General features: G+C 42.5%; 1 protein-coding gene across 1 annotated transcript in view; it reads right to left on the reverse strand.

Moving 5' to 3' along the window:
• The window catches only part of CPLX3 (complexin 3), a 52,757-nt gene extending 34,800 nt beyond the window's left edge, over positions 1-17,957 (reverse strand). Inside the window, exon 1 of the mRNA XM_069765706.1 lies at positions 17,701-17,957. Coding sequence (XP_069621807.1) covers positions 17,701-17,864 — 164 coding nt within the window. The 5' untranslated portion in view covers positions 17,865-17,957. The remainder of the gene's footprint in view (positions 1-17,700) is intronic.
• Between the last annotated feature and the right edge of the window lie 466 nt (positions 17,958-18,423).

Raw genomic sequence — 18,423 nt, forward strand, 5'->3', positions numbered from 1 at the left:
AAAGGTCTTGCCTGTGGACTATTCTGAATGCCTTTTCCAATCTCGTAATTTTCTGCACCTGATTGTCCAGCATACGACATGTTTACACCTCACTAAATGGCCAAACTCCCCACACGGGGCCGTGGTATCGACACTTGGCGATAGCACCCGTGAGAGTGCAGTTTGTTTGAAGAGGTGGGTGAGCCCGCTTTTGGTCGACGGCACTGCCACTGGGTCCCTCCTAGTACAATAAAGTGTCTCTGGCGGTGGTGGTGCGCACCCAACGTCAGACACACCGTTGTAATATGAGGGGCCCTGGGCCTGTACCGCCGGCCACAAGACAGTTTCCCCCCACCCCAGCTCAAACAGTGCTCTACCACTTGCAAAATTATCTCACAGCTCCACCAATGTTTAGTCTATGCGCTGACATCCTTCAATGCCTGCCACTGACAATACCATTGTATTGACATTTTTGTTATGTTAGGCCTTCGATGCCTGTCTGTGGTCACTCCTTCCACTAGGCCTCCACTGACCACACCACTGCTGCCCGTGTACCCCTGGAACCAATTTAAAATTGCCTACAGCCATGTGTTATTATTTTAGGCCTTCGATGCCTGTCTGCGGTCACTCCTTCCACTAGGCCTCCACTGACCACACCATTGCTGCCCGTGTACCCCTGGAACCAATTTAAAATTGCCTACAGCCAGCCCAATTTTTTTATTTTAGGCCTTCGATGCCTGTCTGCGGTCCATTCTTTCAACTACTACTACACTGACCAGGGCACTGCTGCCCGTGTACCCCTGGAACCAATTTAAAATTGCCTACAGCCATGTGTTATTATTTTAGGCCTTCGATGCCTGTCTGCGGTCACTCCTTCCACTAGGCCTCCACTGACCACACCACTGCTGCCCGTGTACCCCTGGAACCAATTTAAAATTGCCTACAGCCATGTGTTATTATTTTAGGCCTTCGATGCCTGTCTGCGGTCACTCCTTCCACTAGGCCTCCACTGACCACACCACTGCTGCCCGTGTACCCCTGGAACCAATTTAAAATTGCCTACAGCCAGCCCAATTTTTTTATTTTAGGCCTTCGATGCCTGTCTGCGGTCCATTCTTTCAACTACTACTACACTGACCAGGGCACTGCTGCCCGTGTACCCCTGGAACCAATTTAAAATTGCCTACAGCCATGTGTTATTATTTTAGGCCTTCGATGCCTGTCTGCGGTCACTCCTTCCACTAGGCCTCCACTGACCACACCACTGCTGCCCGTGTACCCCTGGAACCAATTTAAATTTGCCTACAGCCATGTGTTATTATTTTAGTCCTTCGATGCCTGTCTGCGGTCACTCCTTCCACTAGGCCTCCACTGACCACACCACTGCTGCCCGTGTACCCCTGGAACCAATTTAAAATTGCCTACAGCCAGCCCAATTTTTTTATTTTAGGCCTTCGATGCCTGTCTGCGGTCCATTCTTTCAACTACTACTACACTGACCAGGGCACTGCTGCCCGTGTACCCCTGGAACCAATTTAAAATTGCCTACAGCCATGTGTTATTATTTTAGGCCTTCGATGCCTGTCTGCGGTCACTCCTTCCACTAGGCCTCCACTGACCACACCACTGCTGCCCGTGTACCCCTGGAACCAATTTAAAATTGCCTACAGCCAGCCCAATTTTTTTATTTTAGGCCTTCGATGCCTTTCTGCGGTCCATTCTTTCAACTACTACTACTACACTGACCAGGGCACTGCTGCCCGTGTACCCCTGGAACCAATTTAAAATTGCCTACAGCCATGTGTTATCATTTTAGGCCTTCGATGCCTGTCTGCGGTCACTCCTTCCACTAGGCCTCCACTGACCACACCACTGCTGCCCGTGTACCCCTGGAACCAATTTAAATTTGCCTACAGCCATGTGTTATTATTTTAGGCCTTCGATGCCTGTCTGCGGTCACTCCTTCCACTAGGCCTCCACTGACCACACCACTGCTGCCCGTGTACCCCTGGAACCAATTTAAAATTGCCTACAGCCAGCCCAATTTTTTTATTTTAGGCCTTCGATGCCTGTCTGCGGTCCATTCTTTCAACTACTACTACACTGACCAGGGCACTGCTGCCCGTGTACCCCTGGAACCAATTTAAAATTGCCTACAGCCATGTGTTATTATTTTAGGCCTTCGATGCCTGTCTGCGGTCACTCCTTCCACTAGGCCTCCACTGACCACACCACTGCTGCCCGTGTACCCCTGGAACCAATTTAAAATTGCCTACAGCCAGCCCAATTTTTTTATTTTAGGCCTTCGATGCCTTTCTGCGGTCCATTCTTTCAACTACTACTACTACACTGACCAGGGCACTGCTGCCCGTGTACCCCTGGAACCAATTTAAAATTGCCTACAGCCATGTGTTATCATTTTAGGCCTTCGATGCCTGTCTGCGGTCACTCCTTCCACTAGGCCTCCACTGACCACACCACTGCTGCCCGTGTACCCCTGGAACCAATTTAAAATTGCCTACAGCCATGTGTTATTATTTTAGGCCTTCGATGCCTGTCTGCGGTCACTCCTTCCACTAGGCCTCCACTGACCACACCACTGCTGCCCGTGTACCCCTGGAACCAATTTAAAATTGCCTACAGCCATGTGTTATTATTTTAGGCCTTCGATGCCTGTCTGCGGTCACTCCTTCCACTAGGCCTCCACTGACCACACCACTGCTGCCGGTGTACCCCTGGAACCAATTTAAAATTGCCTACAGCCATGTGTTATTATTTTAGGCCTTCGATGCCTGTCTGCGGTCACTCCTTCCACTAGGCCTCCACTGACCACACCACTGCTGCCCGTGTACCCCTGGAACCAATTTAAAATTGCCTACAGCCAGCCCAATTTTTTTATTTTAGGCCTTCGATGCCTGTTTGCGGTCCATTCTTTCAACTACTACTACACTGACCAGGGCACTGCTGCCCGTGTACCCCTGGAACCAATTTAAAATTGCCTACAGCCATGTGTTATTATTTTAGGCCTTCGATGCCTGTCTGCGGTAACTCCTTCCACTAGGCCTCCACTGACCACACCACTGCTGCCCGTGTACCCCTGGAACCAATTTAAAATTGCCTACAGCCAGCCCAATTTTTTTATTTTAGGCCTTCGATGCCTGTCTGCGGTCCATTCTTTCAACTACTACTACACTGACCAGGGCCCTGCTGCCCGTGTACCCCTGGAACCAATTTAAAATTGCCTACAGCCATGTGTTATTATTTTAGGCCTTCGATGCCTGTCTGTGGTCACTCCTTCCACTAGGCCTCCACTGACCACACCACTGCTGCCCGTGTACCCCTGGAACCAATTTAAAATTGCCTACAGCCATGTGTTATTATTTTAGGCCTTCGATGCCTGTCTGCGGTCACTCCTTCCACTAGGCCTCCACTGACCACACCACTGCTGCCCGTGTACCCCTGTAACCAATTTAGAATTGCCTACAGCCATGTGTTATTATTTTAGGCCTTCGATGCCTGTCTGCGGTCACTCCTTCCACTAGGCCTCCACTGACCACACCACTGCTGCCCGTGTACCCCTGGAACCAATTTAAAATTGCCTACAGCCATGTGTTATTATTTTAGGCCTTCGATGCCTGTCTGCGGTCACTCCTTCCACTAGGCCTCCACTGACCACACCACTGCTGCCCGTGTACCCCTGGAACCAATTTAAAATTGCCTACAGCCATGTGTTATTATTTTAGGCCTTCGATGCCTGTCTGCGGTCACTCCTTCCACTAGGCCTCCACTGACCACACCACTGCTGCCCGTGTACCCCTGGAACCAATTTAAAATTGCCTACAGCCAGCCCAATTTTTTTATTTTAGGCCTTCGATGCCTGTCTGCGGTCCATTCTTTCAACTACTACTACACTGACCAGGGCACTGCTGCCCGTGTACCCCTGGAACCAATTTAAAATTGCCTACAGCCATGTGTTATTATTTTAGGCCTTCGATGCCTGTCTGTGGTCACTCCTTCCACTAGGCCTCCACTGACCACACCACTGCTGCCCGTGTACCCCTGGAACCAATTTAAAATTGCCTACAGCCATGTGTTATTATTTTAGGCCTTCGATGCCTGTCTGCGGTCACTCCTTCCACTAGGCCTCCACTGACCACACCACTGCTGCCCGTGTACCCCTGGAACCAACATCAGAAAATATAAAAATAAGTATTTTGCTTATAAAAAAGAAAATACTGGAGAGATATCAAATGCAGACATTTTAACATTAAAAACAAACACATACAACAAAAATCTGGTACAGTACTAAAAATGGCCACCAGCTACAATAACTTTCTCCTGCAAGTAGTTAACTGAAAGTTTTTTTCAATTTAAAACACAGATATGGCATCCACCGAGTGTTGTCCTGTCGCGTCTTCTTTATATTATTGCCAAGAAGATGCAAAACAATGAAAATAATAAAATCATTATTTACCAAAAAAATAGAGTAAGTCAAAACCACATTGCAAATAAACATTCATTACAAATAAAGAAGCAGGGCGCGTCCGAGGGTGAGTATATACCTAATAAGAATATAATCACCCTCGGACGCGCCCTGCTTCTTTCCGACAGCCTTCCTTCCTAAGAATCAGCCCTTCCGTGGTGTAGATAGAGGGTGTGTTACACTCCAAGGTGTTCCCCAGGTTGCCTTTCCTGAGCTTTGATCTTCATGCTCTCGTTTAGTAGTTGTCGGAAAGTAGGCTGCATTAGGCCTACAAATTGGGTATGGGGTGGAGAGAGATGGTGTGTTACACTCCAAGGTGTTCCCCAGGTTTCCTTGCCATTGCTTCGGTCTTCCGACTCTCGTTTAGTAGTTGTAGAAAACTACACTGCATTAGGCCTAAAAAATGGGTATGGGGTGGAGAGAGATGGTGTGTTCCACTCCAAGGTGTTCTCCAGGTTGCCTTTCCTGAGCTTCTATCTTCAGGCTCTCGTTAAATTGTGGTTAAATGGAACAACTGCATTTGGCGTACTAGTTGGTTTGGGGCCTACTAACAGTGTCTGCCGCTCCTTGCTGTTCTCCTGGTTTCCTGTCCTGAAATTCCGTTTTCAGGCGCTCGTTAAGTAGTTGTTAATGTTAGACTGCATTTGGCCTACTAGTTGGGTTGGGGCCTACTATCGGTGTCTGCCACTCCTTGCTGTTCTCCTCCACTGAACAAAGCTGTGCCGCCTGTTTACTACGGTTGCCAATTTTGAACTGCATTTCGACTACTTACTGATTTGGGCCTACTCTCTGTGTCAGCCTCTCATTCCAGTTGTCCTCCACTGCAATGCCCCCTGGTTATTCCTGTGTTACCAATTTTGAACTGCATTTAGCCAACTTTATTCTTTGGGCCTATATCTGTGTTTCCTCCTCATCCTGCCCATTGCCCAGCCAGTGATAGATGAGTCTGCTGGTACATTGACCCATAACGCAACATTCCCCGTGCACGCTACACAACAACATTGTGACCCTGCTGAAAGTCAGGTTGCTCTTCCCGCATACCATACCACCTTACACGGGGACAAAGAGGAAGGTGCAGATGAAAGTGCAGGTTCCTTCATCAGGTGGGGGGAGGAATACTAGTTGGCGACGTCACTGGCACAGGGCCTCTCATAGTACGCAAAAGTGTTGCTGCCGGTGGGAGGCGCCCCCGCCGTGCAAACACACCGCTGTACTTTGAGGGGCCCTGTGCCAGTGCCAATGCCAACGAGTGGGCCCCCCCTGCTTGCTCAGGTTCACAGCACTTGCAAAGTTGAAATACTTACCTCTCCCTGCTCCACTGCCGTGACGTGGTCCAGATTTCCTGGGCCCACTAATTACTTGAACCAGCCCTACCCACCACAACTTTAGCCAAATGACCCCCAATTTCAAATGCCTTCCAATTATTATAAGGTAAATTACGCTTGACAAGCTTCATTAAGAAGAATGGATGGTTTTGACATTAAAATGGGCACTCTAGGTTTTTCCTGGCCCCCACTCACTGCCGACTATGCTGCCCCATTGACTTGCATTGGGTTTCGTGTTTCGGTCGATCCCGACTTTACGTCATAATCGGCCGATTTCACTCGACCCGACTTTTGAGATAGTCGGGTTTCGCGAAACCCGGCTCGACTCTAAAAAGGTCAAGGTCGCTCAACTCTACTAGTAAGGGCTTGGTTGCGTATTACTTTTTTTTTTTTTTGCCTGCGTCAAAAACAGTGTTTTACAGTATCATCCAAGTGAATGAGATTTCTGAAATCTCATGCACATGCTGCTTATTGTTTCCTTGCAGATTTGAACCATGAAATAGTTTTTTCAAATCTGGAGCATGTTCATTTTTCAGCGTTTCTGCAGCATTTTTCATCCATTCAAATGAATGGGAAAAAAACGCAAATTAAAATTAATCAAAAATGTGTGTTTTTTTGTGCAGCATTTTCCCTGCCAACACTAAAATCTACTGAAACTAGTAAACGTGTGAACATAGCCTAATGATGGTTATATCCATACCTAGTGTGGGACTCTTAAGTGTGACACCTTAAACTCATGGAAGTTTTTTGTTCATTTTTTTCATTTCAATCTTTTTATTTATATGGGTGTATTTAAAGTGAAATTTGCAAGAAAAATACTAAGCTGACCCTTATGTTTTTGCTGCTAATTTGGGGTTTAAACTGCCGTGAATCCGCACATATATTCAATCCAACTATTCTGCTCTCAGATATCTGCTGGGATCTGCTTCAAAAAGTGACATATCACGATGGAGAAATCTGAAACCATATGAACAGCAACACCGCTCTCCCAATGGGAGGGGTTTTTTTTTGCGGGGGTGTTGGTGCATTGAACTCTAGTATCTGCCTGTAGTAAGGTTTCTGGTTGATTTTTTTTTACTTAGGTGCAGTTGAAGAAAAATGTGCAATTTTAAAGGATTTTGCATTTTTTACCTAAAAAGTAGCAAAAATGTTTAAGAAAAAAATTAAAAACTTTTTTTTATTTGGCTCAAAATTCATGAACTGCGTGTACTATTTTGATAAATTTGGCACAAAAAAGTCCACAAATACCACAAAAGAAAAAAGAAAGGCCCTGGTTCATTAAGACGATTTTCACGCCAGTCTTAATAAAGGAGCAAAAAAGGGGAGAAGCCAGCGCAGCCTAAGGTTAAGACGCAATACATAAAGTGCAAATGCACATATTAATTTCTAACTGTATTTTCAAAATGAGACATTTAGCAAACAATTGATCAATTCTTTGAGCCACCCCGCCTCTTCACGGCATTCTCATATTGGGGCAGTCCTACACTACATTTTTTATATTCGCTGTGCCATAAAGGCCTCCTAAATGAACTAAAAGCAAGACCACATTAAAAGCATGCTGTACCTGGAGCATTACTGAGTCACCCCCATGGCGCCAGAGTAGGCAAGCGAGGATAAAGGTTGACCAGGTCCAGACAGACATTTCGGATCCAACCTCCACACTGCCCATCCAGAACCACAGATGAAGAGTGAGACAGGCTGAGACACAGGTGCATAATTAAACAAAGCCTGAGGCAGGGCAGGGCTGCTGTGTGTGTACAGCAGCCTATCAATCACTGAGACACAGAAAGAATGGCGCACATAACCAGGCGCGGCGCATGGCAACAGTGGTGGTCAGCCACTTACCAATAACAGAGCAAAAAAGGGGAGAAGCCCTGGATGGGCAGTGTGGAGGTTGGATCCGAAATGTCTGTCTGGACCTGGTCAACCTTTATCCTCGCTTGCCTACTCTGGCGCCATGGGGGTGACTCAGTAATGCTCCAGGTACAGCATGCTTTTAATGTGGTCTTGCTTTTAGTTCATTTAGGAGGCCTTTATGGCACAGCGAATATAAAAAACGTAGTGTAGGACTACCCCAATATGAGATTGCCGTGAAGAGGCGGGGTGGCTCAAAGAATTGATCAATTGTTTGCTAAATGTCTCATTTTGATAATACAGTTAGAAATTAATATGTGCATTTGCACTTTATGTATTGCGTCTTAACCTTAGGCTGCGCTGGCTTCTCCCCTTTTTTGCTCAGTCTTAATAAAGGGGCGTGTTGGAGTCAAATACTTCTGATTATTAAGAGGTGCGCGCCTCTTCATGAATCTGGAGCGTCTGATGAGTGGTGTGTCTCTCCAAGCCTCTTGCCACAAATCTTACTCCAGTCAGTCACTGGACTAAGATTCCACAGCTCGTAAGGAATTACACAAGCTATGGCGCCCTCAATGCACCGCTGTACTGCCCCAGCTATGCCCATTTTGGCAGAGCTGGGAGAAACTAGTGTGAAAATGCCGAAAGTTGCAAAATGTTTGTGCAACTCCTACAACTTTTCAAAGAGATTCATGCCGGAATTCTGGCAAAATTGCTTTAGTGACTCAGGGCCAAAGACTTCCAAAAATTGCAAATGATGAATCAGGCCTTTCGTGACTAAAAGTGCCCAACCGTTCTCATTTTTAGCCTTTACTCTTTACATATAATGTTCTCACACCAGCCATGTATTCCTCCAGCTATTTGCATTATTCACATGAATATGTTCGCAGTGTCATTCACATCTGCTGTTTTTATGTGTTACTGTTGCCTTGCCCCCTTTTATATGACTAGTGCTGTGTGATGCAGTGTTTTTGCCCTGGCATATACAGGACTTATCTGATCTATCTGCCCTATATACCTAATCCTGATGCCAGTTCCATATGTGCACTTGTAGCCTCTGTTTTTGGCAGATGGGAAGATTATATTTATGTTGTGGTTTATGATAGCAAAATGGAAATGTACTAAAGGCAAAATATCACAAGTGAGTAATGGAACCATTTATGTGCCCCATAGTAAATAGGCAGGTAGATTTTATACTTGGTCATTAGCATCGTAGCTTGGCAGTGTCGGTGTCCTGGGTTCAAATCACTCATCTGCAAGGAGTTTGTATGTTCTCCTGTGTTTGCATGGATTTTCTGTGGGTTCTTGGATTTCCTCCCACACTCCAAAAACGTACTGACAGGGACGATGACAGTGACGATGATGTCTGTAAAGTGCTGTGGAAATTAATGGCGCTATATAAGCGAGTAAAATAAATAAACCAAATCCCTCCTGGACCTGTGGATTTTTCATTTTTTGTGATTTATTTTTTTTATCCACAAACCATAACTTTTTTGTTTAAATCATGTTTATTGAGTGAAGCAAGAAGAATAAAAGTAAACGATGCACTCTAGTATATCAGCAAAATACCAGGTAAAATTACACGTTAGACAAGAAATGCATTACAGCAACATCATGTATCTTGCACTTAACATTCTAAAAAGTAATACTACTGATTGATATTATAATATGTTGACAGTAAAAAACAATTGAAGTGAATAATAACCTATATTAATTCTCATTATGACTATTCAGTAATCACAATGCATATTCAAACTAAAGAAGGGGTGGAAAACAAACAAAGAGATTAGAGTAGAGAAGAGATAGAGGGGTAGAAAGAAGAAGAGAGGATTGGGTAGGGTAATGGGGCAGGGTGGGGAAAGGCGCTGCCATCATCCCGTCCCAGTTGTCAGGACGTAAACTGATGAATGATCTAATGATAAGCGAGAGCGAGTCATGTATTACATCGGGCTTCAGAAATCCAGAGATCCAGGTCAGGGGTTTCCCTGAAAGCTATCCAGGGGGCCCATGTGATATAGGTTTTATTTACATTGCCTAGAGATTGATTTATTAACTGCTCCATCCTATAGATGTCATTGAGTTCCGCCACAAACTCCGCACGTGAGGGAAATTTTTCCTGTTTCCAAAAGCGTGGAATCAAGTTCCTAACCGCGGTGAGGAAGTGTCTGAGGATGCTCTTTTTATATCGGGAAATCGACAAATCACATAGGGATAGTAATGCTATGCATGGAGAAGGTTGAATCTGAATGATAGACATCTTGTTATAAAGCTCAAAGACAGCCAACCATAAGGCTTTTATGGGGGGGCAATCCCACCAAATGTGCATATAAGAGCCAGTCTCCTTTAAGCATCTCCAACAAGTGTCAGGAGTAGTGGGGAACACGGCATGTACCATAGAGGGACATCTATACCATCTTGCCAAGATCTTGTAGCTCCTCTCCTGTGATACCGCGTATAATGACGATCTAAACGTGAAGAGAAGAATTTTTTCTCTATCCTCAGGCAGTAAAGGCTTTCCCAGATCACCTTCCCATTTCGAGAAGAATGCTGGTGATCCCTGCAGTGGAGCCCTTCCCCCCTGGAAGATTTTATATAGCAGCGAGACAGTATGATCTGGAGGGCATGTTGATGTGCAAAGCGTCTCAAAAGGAGTTAGCGGTCTGCCAATATTGGTTTGTTTAGAGATTGCGTAAATGAAACTTTTGAGTTGTTCATAAAAAAACCAATCAGCAAAGGGTGCTTCCTCCTCTGGAAATAGTTCCTGGAGGGATTACAAACCATAACTTTTTAATATTTTTCTGGCGATATTGCTGTATGAAGGCTTATTTTTTTTCTACGGGAAGAGTTGTAGTTTTAAAATGATACCATTCATTTCCCCATACAATGTATTGAAAGTGGGGAAAAAATTCCAAGTGGGGTAAAATTAGGAAAAAATGAACTTCTACCATTGTTATTCAGATTTATGCTTTTACGTTGTTCATTGTGCTATAAAATTGACTTGGCAACATGATTTTCCAGGTGAGTACATTTATGGAAATACCAAACTTGTATAGTTTTTTTTTGTATTTTAGTAGTGAAAAAAATCGTGAAATGTGTAAAAAAATTTGGTTAGTCTCATCATTTTTTGAGATACATAACTTAAATTTTTTCCATCAGCTGAGCTATGTGAGGCTAGTTTTTTTTTGCACGGAAAGCTCACATCTTTATTGATATCATTTTGGGGTGCATACAACATATTGTTCAGCTTTTATTACATTTTGGGGGGAACTGCGGTGAATCAAAAAAATTTAATCTGGCATTTTGATTTTTTTTTTCACGTTAAATGTTATGTTTTAAAATGCGGTGTTTTTTATTTTGATAGCCTGGACTTTAATTGAAATTGTGATACCAATTCTGTTTTCTATTCCAATTTATTGGAAGAACTGCCCTGGTAACCGATCAGTGCCCTGTGATCACGTTGAGGGAGGCCTACGGCAGCCTTTGTGCACAGAACTCAATAGCTCTATTTAAGTGCCGCTATTAGAGATTGACAGTAGCATTTAAACAGAACCTGACAGCTGAAATATACTGCCCGATTCATTGCTTGTAAAGTATGTTTCTCTATGAAATGCCATAGTGTTTCAGAGTCAAAAATACCTGGTTGAGATCATGCAGCCAGTGTCTGATACATGCTGCCCATGGATTGGGCAACATGTATCATTGGTCAGGCTCACTTTAAATAGTTGAACAGCAGTGATCACGGCTAGTGACGATCGCTGCTGTTACAGACAGATGCCGGCTTTGCATTACTGTAAGCATGTGCACTGAATGGAGTCGGCATAGATACTGAGCCCACTCCATACACGCACACAGTGCTCGAATTGGTTAACTGTTAAATACATCTACTATATAATTGTCTAAGGGTCACTTCCGTCTTTCTGTCTGTCCTTCTTTCTGTCGCGGATATTCATTGGTCGTGGCCTCTGTCTGTCATGGAAATCCAAGTCGCTGATTGGTCGCGGCAAAACAGCCACGATCAAGCGACGGGCACAGTCCGGAAGAAAATGGCTGCTCCTTACTCCCCGCAGTCAGTGCCCGGCGCCCGCATACGCCCCTCCAGTCACCGCTCACAGAGGGTTAATGCCGGCGGTAATGGACCGCGTTATGCCGTGGGTAACGCACTCCGTAACTGCTGCTATTAACCCTGTGTGTCCCCAACTTTTTACTATTGATGCTGCCTATGCGGCATCAATAGTAAAAAAATGTAATGTTAAAAATAATTAAAAAACAAAAAACCTGCTATTCTCACCCTCCGTAGTCTGCCGAGCCACTCGCGCCGGCCGCCATCTTCCGTTCCCGGCGATGCATTGCGTAATTACCCAGAAGACTTAGCGGTCTCACGAGGCCGCTAAGTCATCTGGGTAATTTCGCAATGCATCCTGGGAACGGAAGATGGCGGCAGCCGTGCACGTATCACCGGAGCTTCGGTGGATCCCAGGGGGTGAGTATATAATTGTTTTTTATTTTAATTATTTTTTTTTAACAGGGATATGGTGCCCACACTGCTGTATACTACGTGGGCTGTGTTAGATACCGCGTGGCTGCTATATACTACATAGGCAGTGTTATATACTGCATGGGCTGTGCTATATATTACGTGGCCACTGTTATATACTGCGTGGGCAGTGTTATATACTACGTGGCTGCTATATACTGCGTGGGCAGTGTTACATACTACGTGGCTGCTATATACTGTGTGGGCTGTGCTATATATTACGTGGCCAGTGTTATATACTGCGTGGCCTGTATTATATACTACGCTTCCTGTGTTATATACTGCGTGGCTGCTATATACTGCGTGGGCTGTGTTATATAGTACGTGGCTGTGTTATATACTGCGTGGCCACTGTTATATATTGCGTGGCCTGTATTAATGCATCGGGTATTCTACAATATGTATGTATATAGCAGCCACATAGTATATAGCACAGGCCACGTAGTATTTGTCTGCTATATACTACATGGCTCCTATATACTACGTTGCCTGTGCTATATACTATGTAGCTGCTATATACATACATAAATACATATTCTAGAATACCCGATGCGTTAGAGTCGGGCCACCATCTAGTCTTAATATAACCATTGCACCAAATTGCTAAAAAAGTGTTCACTCAACAAAGTCTCCAGACCTTAATTCCATAGAAAACTTATGGAGGGAGTTGAAGCTCCGAGTTGCCAAGAGACAGTCTCAAAATCTTAATGAATTAGAGATGATCTGCAAAGAGGAGTGGACCAAAGTTCCTCCTGAAATGTGCGCAAACCTCATCATCAACTACAAAAAATGTCTGACTGCTGTGCTTGCCAACAAGGGTATGCCACCAAGTTTTAAAATTATAGACTATTCATGTCTTTGTCAGTGGGTAAACTTACAAAATCACCAAGGGATCAAAAACTTATTTCCCCCACTGTAGATCCTTATCTTATCCATATTGCATGCATTTGGAGCTAAAAATGGTGACACATTTAGCACTGTTTGACTTTTTCAGGCTATTTGTTTTCTTGCACATTCAACTTTAATGTTGTTTGTGGAAATAAATAATGAGATAGGAGATCATAAAAGACACATTGAATGGTCAGAATGAGCTCACTGATGGATCCACAGTTAATCCATTCTAGAGCCAGAAATGGACAGTGTAACACCAAGGCTATGCAAGGAAAACAGTGCAACATTTGTAATGAAACTCAAGTGCAAAAATGTTTTGAGCCAAAAATACATTTATTTGACCTAAAGTTGAACCCCTCTAAAGACTTTTTGTAGACCATCGACTGAGAAGCAATTCCAGTCACAATCCAAGAGGACTACATAGAGGTGTGTATACACCTTATGTATATGCAACGTTCAGGAAGCACCAATCTCATGAGCAAATGGATTATTGTGAGCTGTCCCCTATTTTCAAATCAAACCTATATTATTTATTCAGCTTTCACTTTAAGATATTTCTTCTTCATTTCAATAAATCTGGAAGTTTTGGTAGAGCCATAATATTAGATACAGCACATGTAAAATAGAGGCCATATTTCTGTAAAGAACAAAACATTACCCTTTAGACTCCAGTCAGAAGCCTCTCATACAGCCAAAGCAGATCTCATGCTTTGCACTGATGAAGGGCAACACCTCGAAACACCATGTCTGCAAATTGAGATTTCTGGTTTGGCTTTTATTCTAAGTCATATGGCAAGGCTCGCTAAAGGGTCGATATTAACTTTTAGGATTTCTACTTTCAATAGGTGACATCAAGTCCTCTTCTGCTCTAAAGAGGCAATTTGCAGATGTAAAGAACAAAAAAACTACATGTTTGCTCTATTGTAAGTTATTCCAAGTGGAAATATGTAAGAGCATATACAGCCTTGCTATGAGTCAGATGGCCAATCAACTTCACAATAGGACATTGATTTCTGAAGCAGAACTCACTACCAAGTTCTTGAAGAACCATTAGTGAGGTTCAAGAACTCTTCATTGAGATATTTAAAGATTTGTTTTCCATGGCCAAAGAGCTTCATATTTGCCACAATCCAGATCATTAGCTGGACCGGTGGGAAGGATACAGCCATTAGACTTTAGAATATTGGAAACCCTCTCCTCATTCTCTTTAGTGATATTTCATGCGTCACCAACTAGTAATCTAATCAACAAATCTGACTTGGCAGATGCCAGGAGAAAAATACTTGCCTGAATGCATATCGCTAAATATAACATTTGGTAAAAGAAAAAAATATATAGACGTATACATAAAGTCCTTGGGCATTTTTTCCTGGTTTGGGAGGCAATTAGTTCAACTGCAGGAAAATTTTAATGCAACAGCAATCAATTATTTTGTAAAAAAAAAAAGTGTTTTTCCAGTTTAGATTGCTAATTGACTTTAGGGAAAGCTCTTTCCTTTTTACAATAGCAAAGACAAAATGAAAATATTTTGTCAAGTATGGCTCACTATTGGAAAATGTACTTGCCTTCACAGAGGCCATGTGGAAAATTTAAAGGAGTTTTCTCTCAAACAAAATACATTTTAATCAATAGATCTTGGAATTAAAATGAATTTCACAATTACACATGTTAAAAAATATATTCCTGTGCTGAGATAATCTTATAAATGTGTCCCGACTGTGTAATGGCTGTGTCTGACCGTACAGGAACATGGTCTGATCATACCACAGCTCCAGACAGGGAATGAAGTGGTTAAGATATTTTGCAATAGATTTTTTTTTAAAACCCAGAAAATTATTGGACAAGAACAATCTACAGATTAAAAAACAAACAAAAAATAGCAAACAAACAACCATCATGGCAAATCTGCCCCTTTATCTTCACTTTATTTAAGCCCCTTAAGGTGTAATGGATCTTCGACTTCAGGACAGCCTTTATGCACTTTATTGCCTTTTAGTTAATTCTAAAATAATTGGCTTGTCCATCAATTAACCAGAGTGAAGCCCAGCTGAAGGGTCTAGCATAGAAAGAGTATCTGGGGGGCTCTAGAATCTCCATGAATTATATGTACAATCCATTAATTACTATAGGCACAGCATAAAGCTTCTTATTTCCTATGGTGGCTCTGCAAGATCAAAATGAATTGCTGCCCAGTTCCTTCAGAGACAACAATTGATCACTGAGGTCACTATATCAGGACATCTTGGCGTCAGCTTATTTTGGGGAGATCCATCTAACAAATACGATTGACAACAGCAGGTGTCCCTTTCCATGGTTTTGGAATGAGGTAGTCATACACTTACAGTAGTGATATTCGGCATTCTATGTACTTTTCTGAAGATATGGAATTTAGGCATAGTGAAGATCCGTCAGTAGGTCAAAGTGGCTTATTTTATTCCTGCTTCTCCCCAGCTATGCAGTTTCTTTGTTCTTTAAACTCTATATAAACGCTCTATAGATATAGACCTTTTTATTCAGCACTAATTTTCATGGCCTTTACCAAGCAAAACAAAACATAAACCAAACAGAATACTTAACAAGGCAGTATGAATAAAATAAGAGAGCGAACTAGCCATTTTTGACCTGGTGTCCTCTGTAAGTAAAGTCAGTAATTCTAGCGCTCACTGTAGTATTAGCTTTCTTAATATTAGATAGTGTTATATACAGATTATCTACCTACTGCCTGCTTTCTAACAATACTGTAGAAGACATAGGCCTGTATAAAACAGCCTGTGACTGTTGGTGGTCTGACAAAAAAATACATTCAACTCTTTAATGTGCCACGCTAGTTCTCAATCTGGCGCATACATGGTACGCGCTCTGTTTTTGGTAACCTTAATGACATACTATGTCAGATTGGTAATTTACCACGGCAAGGAGAGTACCACACATGGGTAGACTGTATGCCACATACATGAGGTTTCTCTGCAGTAGCCAAGGGGGAAGGCATTAGGCGGGGTTTAGTGAGGATCGCTGGAGCACTTCCTGGTGCTGGGAGAGTCCTCGGAGCACTTGCCAACTCATTTGCATATTGTTTGAGATTTATTTTCTCTGGAATGCTATGTGTGTATGTGGCCAAACAGGTATGCTTCAACTTTTGTTTTACTACACTACTTGGCACTATAATTGCTTAAGTGTCCATAAAGCTCACGACAGTCTCCTTTTCTGTAGCACCAAACCATATGTATAGGCTTAGAACAAATTACAGCTAAGAATTCCCATCAAATGAACGTGGTCTTAGATTTAGAAAAGTACGGTTGGTACAAAGCTCCAGTATGTTAGGAGCTAACAAGGGCTAAAGGAGACACAGCGGAACTGAAAAATAGCTAAAAGACCTGGGAACAATAAAGGAAAAGTTTCAATCCTTAGAAATTGAAAAGAAAGTTGTGTTTTTTCTTTATATTGTCTTCATGTTTGGTATTTATTTCTAATGTCACATTGTTATTGTGTGGGGATTAGGAATAAGGTGAAATTAAAATCTATTAGTAAATTTATACATGTGAGTTTATATTTGTGATCAATATAAATTAAGGCAATAATCATAAAAATGGCTGACATCCTGGTCGCACCGAGAACAGAGCATTTTGAACAGTTGCTTTAACTCTTATGGTTTTGTGTGCTATTTTATCTATGCTTCCCCAATTCATACCTCCACAATTTAGCAGAGAACATGTATTTATTAGACTATAATTAATTATACCGACATTTACTAGTGTCCGGGTATTTAATTGTGGGCATTATATAACGATCAGGCATATTGGCAGTGGAGTGAATACATGTCTGGACATTGAGAATGCACCTTACTAGATACTCCCCTTAAAGAACCATTCTCTTTTTTCCTCCTGTTTTTATATCCAACCCCTCTATATTAGCTTACAGTAGCTACAAAACAAGAAAAAGCAATTGGATCAACTTTTGTAAAGTAAAATTATGGTATATATTACTACATTCATGAAGATACAGGAAAGAAATATATCTTGGTACCGTGTTAGCCAGTGGATAGAAAAATATTTAGAATTGAGAGTCCTCAGTGGTTGATACCTTTTAATGGCTAACTGAAAAGATGGTAACAAATTGCAAGCTTTCGAGACTACACAGGTCTTTGCCTGATGAAGAGACCTGTGTAGTCTCGAAAGCTTGCAATTTGTTACCATCTTTTCAGTTAGCCATTAAAAGGTATCAACCACTGAGGACTCTCAATTCTAAATATTTTTCTACATTCATGAAGAAATCCGAGAGGGATTTTGGTCATGTTTGGTACAGGAGTAAAACAGTGAAATATGGTTAAAAACAAAGAGTAGCTGCACTTTAGGTTGATGCTTTTAAAAAAGTTCTCTAATTGAAGAATATTTTGGAGTCCTGTGACTATTTATAGATAGATAAATAATACTTGCTTATGCACTGCTCTTTTCATTTTTCATTTACCTGTAATCTTGCACATAAAGGTCTCCAATAAACACAACCCCAATAACAAGCAGGTTTCTTTAATATACTCAATCAATCCACATTTATAAAAAGATCAAAATTAGAATGCAGATATTTTCCCAAGAAGATGCTAAACAAATCAAAAAGAAAAAAAAAGTGACATAAAACCTTACTTCTCTTCCAGTAGTTGCTTTTGATATTCTTCATATTCTTCCCTGGTCATTCCTTGGGCTTCAGCTGCAGATTTTTCTCCTTCCCCTTTTTCTTCCTTGCTCCCCAGACCCCCAGTGAGGTTCTTCAGCTGTCCACCCACCATAGTCTTCACCATAAAAGCCATAACTGTAGAGAACCTAAAGGTTTTATGAACCAACCAAAGATTACAAACCCACAAGAAGCTGCTTACTGTACTCAATCTCTTCACAAGCCTTCAGAACTAAGTTTGCAAGTGCAGTCTGTGGTGCTCAGCATGGATCTTGCAGGTTCAGGTATGATCAGTTTAATTAGTTGAATGGATTTTCTCAGTCTTGTTGAATTAAGTCCTTCAGATAAGATCAGAAGTGAGGATAGTCTGAAAGGCCTCCGAAATTTAGCTCCTTATGTCTAGAGAAGTGTCACTGCTGCTTTTTTTTCTTTCAGCACCACGCTCCTGGTAAGTCCCATGCAAGCACTGAGTGAGCACCACAATCCTGCTCAGATCCCCGTCTCAGCACCACAATCCTTAATAGCTTCCAGGTTAATGTTTCAGCACCACGGCCCTGAACAGCTCCCAGTCTAATGTTTCAGTACCACAGTTCTGGACAGCTCCCAGTTTAACGTTTCATCACTATAATTCTGGACAGCTCCCCAGTAAAACCTTCGCTATGCCGCTCAGTCTGAGACTTAGCAGGGAGGGAGGG

The sequence above is a fragment of the Ranitomeya imitator genome, chromosome 4 (genome assembly GCF_032444005.1).
Source record: "Ranitomeya imitator isolate aRanImi1 chromosome 4, aRanImi1.pri, whole genome shotgun sequence".
Taxonomy (NCBI): Eukaryota; Metazoa; Chordata; class Amphibia; order Anura; family Dendrobatidae; genus Ranitomeya; species Ranitomeya imitator.